The sequence below is a fragment of the Vipera berus genome (genome assembly GCF_964194415.1).
Source record: "Vipera berus genome assembly, chromosome: 6".
NCBI classification, from domain to species: Eukaryota; Metazoa; Chordata; class Lepidosauria; order Squamata; family Viperidae; genus Vipera; species Vipera berus.
In genome coordinates, this window is record NC_138208.1 from 68,323,108 (window position 1) to 68,335,485 (window position 12,378).

The 12,378-nt window shown below is 38.7% G+C and overlaps 1 protein-coding gene across 3 annotated transcripts; it reads right to left on the reverse strand.

Moving 5' to 3' along the window:
- Window positions 1–1,193: 1,193 nt before the first annotated feature.
- Window positions 1,194–12,365, reverse strand: TMEM263 (transmembrane protein 263). Of its 3 annotated transcripts, none has more exons than XM_081332015.1 (4): window positions 10,695–12,365; window positions 8,156–8,192; window positions 4,079–4,148; window positions 1,194–2,401 (listed from the first exon to the last, which is right to left on the reverse strand). In XM_081332015.1, exons 3-4 carry the CDS (start codon window positions 4,140–4,142, stop codon window positions 2,115–2,117), a joined length of 351 nt encoding a protein of 116 aa, XP_081188141.1. In that variant the 5' UTR covers window positions 4,143–4,148; window positions 8,156–8,192; window positions 10,695–12,365; the 3' UTR covers window positions 1,194–2,114. The 3 variants fall into 3 exon arrangements, with proteins under 3 accessions (XP_081188141.1, XP_081188142.1, XP_081188143.1); XM_081332016.1 differs by lacking the exon at window positions 10,695–12,365 and adding an exon at window positions 10,470–10,600; XM_081332017.1 differs by lacking the exon at window positions 10,695–12,365 and adding an exon at window positions 9,458–9,662.
- Window positions 12,366–12,378: the final 13 nt, after the last annotated feature.

A 12,378-nucleotide genomic window follows, 5' to 3' on the forward strand; every position in this document is an offset into this window, starting at 1 on the left:
GAACCTGTGCAAAAGCCCCCCTGGTCACGGCTCCTATGTGGTCTTCAAAATTGAGCCGTGAGTCCAGGAGGACGCCCAAGTTGCGAGCCCTATCAACGGGGGGTAACACCTCACCCCCCATCGTTAGAGGTGGAATAAGTTGGTTAACCCGAGATGCCGATATGCACAGCCACTCAGTCTTGGCGGGATTGAGACGAAGCCTGTTTCTCCCCATCCAGACCTGAACCGCCTCCAGGCACTGGGACATCACGGAGAGGGCATCGCTGGGTTGGTTCGGGGTGGAAAGAAAAAGTTGGGTATCATCAGCGTACTGGTGATACCCCACCCCGAAACCACGAATGATCTCGCCCAGCGGCTTCATATAGATGTTGAACAGGAGAGGCGAGAGGACCGACCCCTGAGGAACTCCACAAATGAGAGACCTCGGGGCGGATCTCTGCCCTCCTGTCAACACCGACTGCGAGCGGCCCTGGAGGTAGGAGGAGAACCACCGTAGAACGGTGCCTCCCACTCCCAACCCCCTGAGACGCCGCAGCAGGATACCATGGTCGATGGTATCGAAAGCCGCTGAGAGATCTAATAGGACCAGGACAGAGGAGCAACCCCTGTCCCTAGCCCTCCAGAGATCATTCACCAGCGCGAACCCTAATCATAACTATTCCAACCAGATTTTCATATTTTAAGAAACATTGCATACAGAATAATCATGTGAACTTCAGTCTTTTTTAAGGACTACCAAAATGCTACAGTCAACAGAAACATGCTGAACTTCTAAATGAAACTGAGATATCAGTCCAATAAATCCACAATATAGCCCACTGAGTACAAAGGACTACCTATCCTGATTTAATGGATTAGGGATTAGGAACAAGACAGGAATAGACGTATCTACTATATCTCTTGCTCAGAAAACTTTGAAAGTGTATGCATGAAATACATTTCTCTGCAAATCACTTGTTTTTATCATTATTGGTCATGGGTGTCATTCAGCAAACTTAACCTGCTGAGGTATTATTTGTATAAAGTATTTTTATGTTAATTAGCATTGAAAATGTCAAACATAATTCATCAACTTCTACAAAATCGTGATAATGGATGATACTCGAGTCAACAGATTATGCGCAGAAAGAGCAATTGCTGTATTTGCATTATGTACTCAGGAAATAAGATTGTACACATTTGTACCTTGAGGCTGGAAATCACAGAAGTGTTTTTATTTTACAGCGGAAAGTTACTCAATATTGTCTTAATGTAAACTTGGAATTAATTTTCAGTTTAAGCAACCTAACAACATAAAGGGCTTTTCATTTTGCAGGTGAGAACATCAGTAAGCTACACCTGAGATTTAGCAGTCTTTCTTTGTCAGTATCAACAGATTAAAAAAGTGTAAAAGTCCTTCTACAGACTGCTTTGAAATGACAAGACATTACAAAAACTTTAAAAGGTTCTCTAAGTAAAAAATATTGTTTTTCACCATAAGGCATGAATGATGACTCAATATACTATATATATACATGCGTGTGCACACAAACACACCCTTGTGACAGCTGACTTCTAAAGAATTTAGTGTATAAAAATAGCTTGAAAAAGCAAAGATACACAAGAACTCTATAGGGAATTTAAGGACTGTTTCCCAAAAAATACAGACATCATAGGCTTGAAGCTAGAACATCAATGTATCTGTGTATGGCAGAGGCAACCAATTAAGGGCATAATCAGGCTAATGTTTAAGCACTTTAATGCTGAAATTATTTTAAAGGAAGCTATATCATCAGAACTGTGAAGTGCTTAACTTTTTGCCAAGTCATTCCCTTCACTTCTATTTTCACATTTTTAATTCAAGATTTTGAAAAGTGAATTAAATGTTCAAACGTGAGCCACTCCTTCAGATCCATGTAGTTGATTCCTTTTTTAAAAATCAAGTGTAACATTTCACCAGACAAGTTCCTGAAGAAATCTAGTTTCTGTGATAACAGGCTGCTTATGTCCCTCGTAGGAGAAAGTGATTCTTTCAGTTCTTTAGATATTCCTCCATAATGGTGACCTTACAGCAATCCAAATCGTGTAGATCCCATAACTACACAAGGTTCTCATACAAACAGTACTGAATTTCTTTAATCAGATTTATCCTTTTTCTTCCCAGTTAAAGGCACTTTGCTTGAGATAGCAGATCCTACAGCTGCAACACTTCCTGTCACAACTGAAACACTGCCTTTAACTAATCCCACTCCCATGGAAGGCACAGCTGTTACTGCTGTTTTGGTCACTTCAAAGCTTTTCCCTCCTATCCATGCTACACCACCAATTGTCGCACCGACAGCTCCCTTGGTTATGCTGAAGAGGCCACCAGTCACCCGGGTAAGCATGCCAGGCTGTTGTTGTGGATGATCTTTTACTGAATCTAAGGAAGAGAAACAGTGTCAGTGTCAGTATTCAGAATTAGTTTAAATGTGGTAGAAAAGCATCACTTGCAAATGAAAGTCCCAGTGAAATTTTGCTCTACAACTCTTTCCTATGATCTATCACTGGCAGAAGAGCATTTGGGTGGGGGGGGAAATAGCAAGAGTCTCCATATTTTCTAACAATGCAAAAGAAAGTTATGGAAGTGTTTTGGTTTTTTTAAATTATTATAATTAAGAGATTCAGCATTTTTGTCTACTAACTACGGGATAAATTATTTTGGAGCAGAGTCAAGGCTCTTTGAGATACTAGTACAGAACTGCTAACCCTTTGCTGGGTTCAAATACGCTAAACTAGGGGTTTTAATTATGGCACGTTGACCCATAAAATGGCAAATTATAAATCATTATCTATAAGACACAATGAATATACTCATACGTTACCTGAGCCAAAGTCAGGAAATTACATTATAACTCATCATAATTTGTTAATACCAGTCAGGGACCATTTAGATATCTGACATACCATATTAAAATTTATTCCTAAAAGGTGAACTCAGCATTATAGCTATTTACTATACCTTAATGGGTTAGAAAGGTCAGCATATTATGCTTTCTAGCACTAGTAATAAGCAAACACCTTTCCAGGATAGCAGAAAAAACAACACTTCCTTCACTTCATCACTCCTGTTTCATAACTGAACTTGTAGTTCCATTTATTTCAGAAGTTAGAGGCAAATCTAACTGAGAAATCTGAATTTTGGAATCCTTTATGAAATATATTATCATGCAATTAAAAAAAACCAAAGGAGAGCTTTTTCAGAAAAATCACATGTATTGAATGCTTTCCAATGAAAAATCCTTTTTTTTAAAAAGTGAAAATAGCTGATGGCTGTTCAGACATAGCTGCACTACACTGTCCACCACAACCAGCAGAGCCAGAAACATACATTTATGTACATGTGTGTACACGCACACACACACACACATATACAAAGTCTATGTATCAAAAATGAAAGAAGAAAAACATATTTTCACAAACATATTTGTCCATCTTATGTGTTTAGCTCTCTTAATCAATAGTAAAACCACTCTCTGAGAGAGAAAAGCAGGTATACAATTACCTTCCATGTGAATGGAAGACCAATGATGACAGAGATTCTGAAAAAAGCAAGACTGCCCTGGAAGTCTGAATAGGACAGATTTCATTTGTGCAAATAAATTTATCTACTTGCATTTACAGGTTACAAATGATTTGGTTCAAAACCAAGCTGCATAAATTAGTGCTCCTTTCTCTGCAGCCATATCACATGTAAGTCATAAAAAGCTATTTTAAAAAGACAATATATTAGGAGAGCAACATATCAATATAACTCAGATTCTGCATAAACCTAGGTTATTTTAACTGTATTAGCTTAGGTATTTAACCATGAGAAAGGCAGACTAGTAATTCAGTGTGTTGCCATGAATTTGAGGGGTTTGTGTGACCAAATTATCCTTAAGCAAGCAAAACACAACAAACATGTCTTTAAAAGTAAAAAAAGTTACTTTTTGTAATTTATAAAAGTCAGCTTTGATCATGAAATTAAAGTCTGCTCATGGAGAATAGAATAACAATTTAAAAAGAACAATCTACTGCACCGTATTTGAGTAAACAGTACTATTATTGCAAAATGTACCTTCTGGGGGTTCACTGTTAAGATATGGAGGAACATCTTGCTCATTCTTCTCTGTCTGGTTCATTATTGCCTAAAAATTCAGAAATGTATAGAATCTAGATTATACCAGCTCTTTTTAATGTTCCTTTGAAAAGTTGCTCACTAATAATTCAATGAAATCATATGCTGGGACACGTTTTCCATGGCATTCCAATCACCAATACAATACTTTATGGATGTGAAGAATTAATATGTTAAAGCATTGATGGCAGACGTAAGTCACCTCAAAGCTGGCATGCCACAATGTTTTGGGTAATACACCAGTTCTTATACCTACATTCACCAACATCCGACAACTATTCTCAAAGCACGTCTTGTTATCATGTGATTTTCTAAGGCTGGGCAAAAATGAAGTATGTTCTTGAGTGGCCACTGGAGCCTCCAAAAATCCTGTGAGAAAAGGACATTGCTTTCACATAGTTTCTGGAGGCTGCAAGAGGCTGCAGAAGAGCTTCCTCCAAAGCCACTTCAAAAATGAAGATATTGTGAGACCGGGAGAAGCCTTGGATAGGCTGCAGGGACCTATTAACAGAAAGAAAACACTGCCTGAAGGTAAGTGACACATGGCAGATCCTGGGGAACAGTGCTAGGGGATCAATGAGGAAGGAGATAGAGAATTGTTCCTCTTTTGTTTAGTTTGTATGTATTTGACATGCCAGCAGCCAAGTTATTCATTTCATAATTTTTTTGACACACCAAGCCCAAAAGGTTCACCATGACTGTACCTAGGGGCACTCAGACTAAGCAAAAATGTGCAACTTCCAGTGTTTCCTTCAAGTCCTAGGATGTAAGCTTTAATGTGGAAAAGAAAAATTTCGTATTTCGTATTTTTTATATGTGCCCTGTTCACCGCCCTGAGTCCTTCGGGAGAAGGGCGGTATATAAATATAATAAAACTAAACTAAACTAAAAAGTGTTATCTAATTCAGAGTCAGGATAATTTGCATTCTTGTTTTGAACATGTCAAGCAATAACATTCAATGACAGAACAACTGTTGTCGGTTGAAGAATTTCTTAAACCCTGCCTCACAAGAGGTAAGGAAATAATAATTCTGTACTTTCAGCTGTGCTGTAATAGTGAAAAGCTGTAAACCAAGCCACAAATATAATTGCTTGAATCAAGATCTTTTACCGTAAATCCTTATATAATAATTTAACAAATTTAGAACAGATTTCTTCTTTTAAATAAGAAAAAGAGAGGCTAATCCTCATTCTCAACACCTTCTGCAATTTTAATAATTAGAGAACAATTGAGCCTATATTATCTTGAATATCAAGTAATTAGAATATGAAAAAGACTGTGGTTATGTCATTTATTAATGTATCACTACAATAAATTGTAATGCACACATTAGGAATACTGAAGTAATGTTGGAATTGGAATTAGGACTTTGTCATATTTGTGTAAAATTTAAAAGCACGTAAGTTCAATCTCAAGGTGAAAATACATTCAGTGAATAATGTATCATTAAAGTTATAATAACCATGTAATATTTTGAAATAAAAGGATTTGCGTGTAAAGATGACTCAACTATTCAATTTAGAAAATTTCATTTCTATTTCATTCAAGATAAAGATGTCAGCAATCTGAAATGGCCTATCCTTATACAAATCAGATTGCCACATGAAAGCATTGCACAAGCAATATTGTTAAGTAACATCTGATTACACAGGCAATTCAATAAGGCTGAGGGAAAGTACTACCGTGGAGAAATCTTTCATGAACCTTATTCAGGATTATCAAGATCATATGGAATTTTGCCAAGTAATGTGGTATTAACCTAACTCTCAACATGGAAAATAGATTTCACTATGAATAACTGTATATTTATTTATTTATTTATTTTATTAGTGGGACTTATTGCCTACAGGTTTAACAGGACATAACAATAGTTTCCACTTCCTGTCCTTAAATTGGAATACAATAGCATTACCTTGATTTTTGAGCTATTTTAAAATGTCACATGATTTACCTGATGCTAACAGGTGAATTAGAATAGAATACTAACTTTATGGTCACTTTGAACGTACACTAATCAGCATACATTAAAATGAAATTTCATTGCACACAGCTCTCAAATATACTTCCAATATACACTACATAAATATGACAAAAATACAGAATTATGCATATACCCACATATATTATATGACACAGAAAAACAACACAGTCTAATTCAGATTATGTATATATGTGCATGGCGAGAAAAACAAATCTTACGAGTTTACCAGACAGATGGCATAGGGAACAAAGCTATTACAGAATTGGGTAGGATTGTTTTATGTCCTTCCCATTGCTGTCTCAGCATGGTTTTTCTTTAACATACTGTGAAGAATTAAATAGACAGAACTATAAAAGCCTTTTACAGATTTCTTCCTTCTGTAAAAAGACAGCAAGAATTTTTAAGCACTGTTGTCTAGAATAACAAGTCAATGGCAAAACTTACCATTTTAGTATGGCTCAAATTCTATTTTAGCTTTTTTAAAACTAATAGTCAGGCAAATATTGAATTCTAAAATCTAGTAAGTAGCCAATTATGATTAGAATATTTTAAAAATCATTTCTAGAGATTTATACAATATAAATCAAAATTATATTTCATGTGACTTTCATACCTACTGTATTTAATGCCTAGTTATATAGTTTCAGAATGACAAGTTCCCTCATCTTATTTTCTTCTAATTAAATGACATCAATTTTAAGTTGCACAAAAGTTTAACCTATGTCAACAAAAACAATATATATTACAAGATATACCTTCTAGAAAAACTGCTGAGCCAATTCAACAACTATAGCTTAGACAATGTAGTATCTGGTAATGTGTTCCTTTAGCGACACAGTTGTTCAGTTGCTATTTTTAGCCTATGTGCTTAATGAACAAGCGTCTTCCCCTCTGGGATATTTTGATGTAAAAATAAAAATATGCAGCTGTGCAACACTTTAATATATACCTCATTATTGCTATGCAGTCTAATAATGCAATTGCAATTACAAATACCAAATTATAAAAAAGTGCTAAATACTCCTATTTATTGTATCAAATAAGAATCTCCTGAAAGAGCTAATATTTTTATTCAATAGTTTTGCAATAATACACAAATAGGTTAGAGAAGCCTGCAGACACTGAAGGGATTCTGGGAGTCGTAGTCCCAACTCAGTTGAAGTAGGTCAGGGAAGGGTAAAATGCAATCTAGGACTGTGCAATGCTTCAACTGATTTGGAAAAGGTGTTTTGAAACACTTGCAACATTTGTGATCCATTAAGGTGGCCTTGTCTTTTTCTAGGATGCATGATTCTGGGAAAAAGTACAACTGCTTTAATGAGCCATAGACGGCTGTATTCAAGCTCTCACAAGGTCTAAAGAACTTCTCCCAAATCAAATCCAAGCACCGCTGAGCACTAGTAGAATATAGTTACATGGTGGAAAAATTGTACTTGAAAATTAAATACGGTATGTGCCTTTCTCTGCTTCTGCACACGGCCTTTACATGCTATAATGACTACATAACATGTAGAAAATTATGCGCAATCCATTTATATGTCCTGCTATATAACAAATAAATTTGACAATGTTGTTCAGGAAAGTCTGCCATCTTTAATCATGCAAAGATGATCCTTTATTTTCATTGCACGTTTTAGCACAAACACAACAATCATCTTTACATCCTGCAGATTCTTTCCCATATCTGTAGAAAGTCTAATTATAGTTAACATTCTTCCATAATAACACAAAAATCTTATAGCATAAATAAGAAACAACAATATGAATTCTTTAGATTGCCCAAGTTCTTTGGTTTTGGATAGCTAATAAATTCAAATAACATATAAAATCCAAAATATTTTGATTCATTTCTCATTTCTAGGAGACATTTCCTATCTAAACTTTTGCAAAAGAATTCTTCATATTTGTAGATAGGATGAGTATTACACTATGCAACAATAAAATATTTGACTAAAGTTTTACCTTGGGTATTTTTGTAAATATTTGTATTTATACATTTTATTTGTAAACACATTTTATTAATATCCATACTTACCAAATGTTACTGTATTGAAATATCCCAGTGTGATTTCCTATATAAAATCAAAGGAAATTATATAACTTTTTTAATATAAAGATTTATCAAAATGTTACAGTACAAGAAATCTAAATACAACACAGACTCAATTCAAATTATGTGAAGGGTGAACTTATCTTCCAGAAAAATATTTGCAAGCAACCATTGAACTAGCTTGAGAATGAAGATTCAGGATTCATAAAAAAATATTTTCAGATATTCTAAGCAAAATACTAGATAATGACCTTTAATTGCTTTAGGTGAATATTAATTATATAGTGCTTCAATTTTTTTAAAGCAGCATACAAATATTTTAAACATTTGCTCAGAATTATATGGCTGTTCAGATTCTCCCCAGCAGTCCCATTCAGATTGTGTAAGAAACAAATTCACAATATTCGGTTTTCACAAAATCTGAAAAACAGATTCAGGCCTAACTATCATTGAACAGAGATCTGCATGGCTATCATTATTTTAATAATCCTGATTATTGTGTTCATTCTTACTAAAACAGAACTGTAAATCACATTTCATTCCTTGCACCTAGAAAAGTTTGCAGTCATAGAAGCTGATACTTGGGGACAACTAAAGTATTACTGCTACCATACTACCTTGGTGGTAGCCTGGTAGTAGCCAGATGTGTTGAACCTTTATAATTGTTGGCTGGCAATTCCAGAAATTGTAATCCAAGACATTTTAGGCATAAAGTTGGAGAAAGCTGCATTATACAATGAAGACCCTTTGACTGGAAAAGCAGTTCAATTAAATTTTTCAATACCAAGAGAAGTCCAATACAATATTTCTTCATTATTTTATCAAGACAACTTATGAGTAAAATTAAAAAAGCCAATTACTAAAATATTAAAAATGAAAGCCATTTTGTTTCTCTTTAGAAATTTGCCAAACTTAATTCAAAGAACCATTTTAAAATTCCTCATCATTCCCACAAGGGAAAGCAATGTTTCCAAAGAGGTTGGAGAACTTCTTATTTTATTATTGCATCTTTTTGTGGGCTTCACCATGCAACTCCCCAGCTGGTAATTTAATTTTATGATATTGGGTGGGTGTTGCCCAACAACGTGTAGGGCCCCAGACTACTTTTAAAGAAGAAAATTCCCACTCCTTTCTGTCAAACGTACATTTCAATGCTTAATTTAAAATTGAGGCACTTTACCATCCTGGAAGAGTTCTGAACCCACACACTAGCGAGGCAAAGTTGACTTGCACATTAAATAACTTTACAATTTCGGCGTCATAGAGTAAAAGCAGGAATACACTTACAGGCATACAGTAAACTATCAAATGAAGTCGCATTTTTAATTTTCAGAGCATCCAATGAACTAGTTGACAATCCGTGGACATGCATTACACCCAACCCTGTTTTCCACCGAGAGTAATAATAAACTTCCCCACCGGGACCAAACCTGAAAACACATTCAGGAACAGAAGCGTAAACAGCAGCCTCCCTGTTGCAAAAGGCTCCAAATGGGGGCCCAGCAGACACAAAAGGCTGATGGATGGCACGCAGCAGTGACGTGGCAGAGGAGGCAGGCGCAGGACCTGGAGCCATACTGCTGTTGACGTGCCGCCTGGCCTCTTTTCCCCACCTCCTCACGGGCTCTTCCACGTTGAACCCAAAAAAATCTAAATATCCGCTGCCAGAACATATTGGCCACACTTCTGCCTTTTCTCCTGCGTAACCTATTTTTACCTCTCTTTGCACCCGCACTTAGCAGTGCTGCGTGTGCCTGGCTCTCTTCCCGGGGGAGAAAACCTCTAGACGCCGCATTAATTTCCCCCCCGCCACCCCGCTCCGTTCTCTCTCCTTTCCTTCCAATCACAGCAGCGGCCAATGCTACTGAAACTGGCTCTGCAGGGAAGGCTGGTGGATATTTTCAACAGTTAAGATCTACCGACAACGCCATTAAGGGGAGCTTCTCCCATTGACCCGAGCTTTCTCGATTTCCACTGGAAGGCGGCGATCCGAGGAAATTGCCCTCGGGGAGAATATTCCCTCCGAACGCTGCAACGGTCCCCTCGGGAACCTCGGGAGCGCACGGCTGCTCGGTCAAGATCAGGCAAGAACCACAACTCCTTGCTTGAGGCTTTTCCTTTCCCCCAACAACACCAAGAGCGACCCCCTTGTCCTCGCTGGGCTTCTCACGTTCCCCCCCCCCCTTGCTACGGGATGGCAGCTAGCGGGAAGCACCTTCCGTCCACATCCAGAACAACTCTGGGGCCAATTTTGCACGGATGGCGTTTCGGCTCCCTTGTGCCCAAAGCGGTCCTTTACCTGCGCCTCATCCCGTCTCGCTCCCACCTTCGCGGCCCCAGCCGGCAAGAGACCCCGGCCTCGCCGAGCCGCGGAGGGGGGGGGCAGGCGACAGATCCCCGTCCCATTCTTCTTCCACCCCGGAAGGAAAAGGGGTGGAGAAGATGCCCCAGGCAACTCCACCCCGTATTTTCGGCGCAAAGCCCAGAGGAGGCTGCAGACGAGGAGGCCACCTTCCAAACTCACCTCGCTGGGATGCCCGCGCCGCTCGGTTCAGCACGTCGGAGGACTTGGCCAGGCAAGCCCGAATCGACTCCGACCCCTTGGCGGCTGCTTCTTCAGCGCTTGCCGACGTGGCGCCCTACGCACCTCGCTTGTCCCCGCCCGCAGAACCCGCCCCAGGCTGGCCCCCCCGCGCCCCCCGGCGGGGCTCTGGAGGGGCGCGCAGGCGCTTGAGCCCGACCGGGCCGTCTTGGAACTGGACTGCCTCTCCTCCGCTTCCACCTTCTTCTCTTCCTCCTCTTCCGAGAGCGATGCTAAGGAGCCAACGGGAGGAATGAAGTTGACAGCAGCGATCAATGATTCCTCTTCCCTCTGCTTCTTGTTTCACCTTGAGCGCCCTGCCCTGGCTGGACGTTACGGCCAGGATGTTGAATAACGACCTGAGCTCGTTGCAAATTATTACCCCTTCTCTCAAGTAGGCAGGCTCCTGACAGCTGCGTGTCAGGCTGAAGTTCAACAAGTGCAACTGTGTCCGCTATGAATTATGATCCAGTTTTGCCTGAAGTTGCTAAAGGCAAGGGAGAGACCAGAAGGAAGAAAAGGACGATGTTATGACAGTGATCTGGTGTCAAGGAGCTTTTGCCAGCCTTATAGGCAGTGATTGGAAATGGGGATAAGTTGTGGGGATGGGCGCTGTGAAACTGTTACTTAAGCGCCCTGGAAAGTAGGAACAAATACTGGATAATTTTAGATTATATTAGATTCTGCATTTGAGAATAGAGGAGGCCTGTAGGCCTGTTGTTGCTTCTTGTTGATAGCATTAGTAAATATATATGTAACTAAAGCAAATACAACCGATACCTTCAATTAGTGTTTGTTGATTGGAGTGTAGCAGTAGCCAGTAGAGTTTATGGGGTGGGATGTCCATCCATCTTTGGGGAGAGGCAATGTTTTTGACCAGTAAGAATTGACAATTTCAGCAGCATTGCTCTTCCAGGCTCCTAGCTGCTTGATTGCAACTTTCTGGATGAATTGGTTTTTGTTTTCTCTCCTCATCCCTTTCTCACTTTTGTTGTGTTCTCCATCCTCTTCTGAAAGTAGGGAATGTCTTTATTGTATTACTATCCTGAGAGCATTTCCAACAAGTGGGAAAACAGTTTACCGTAACCATTTTAAAAAGTAATACAGCAAAGATAGAAATAGGATTGACAGCCAGTCATGGGCTGGAGATTAGCATAACTTTGTGTTCAGCAGAGTTCATATCTTCTCTGAGGACAGGTTTAACAATGACTGGTTGTAATGTTAATGATTTCTTAGTAAGACTGTGTGGTCTGAAAATAATTTCGAAAGACAATAACAAGGGCTCAGCCTCCATTTCTCACCTATACCGTAAAGCAGTTTGACTCTTCAAGTTTCTATGCAGCCTGAAAACAAATGTTACTATGGCTTAAAAGTTGCATCTATCTCTGCAACTTAAATTGTGACAGTACTTGTTCCCTTTTTCAGACAGAAGTCAACTACTTTGTGGTAATTATCTGGTGGTCCTGGAGCATATAAAAATAGACCAAAAAGTGAGTTAAGAAATCACCTGGGAGGTCATTTTTGATTAGTTTCCAGATGACAAACTTCTATGAGGCCTACTAAAACAATGTTTTTCCCCTGCTTGTGTTGGAAAGATTGGAATGATCAAAGTATTTATTTTATTTAT

Bases quoted from the DNA above. Each gene is read 5' to 3' on its own strand.
- TMEM263 (XM_081332015.1), bottom strand. From the start codon at position 4,142: ATGAACCAGACAGAGAAGAATGAGCAAGATGTTCCTCCATATCTTAAC. The intron at 2,402-4,078 runs GTACATTTTGCA...TCTCTTCCTTAG, and splicing joins TAACAGTGAACCCCCAGAAG to ATTCAGTAAAAGATCATCCA.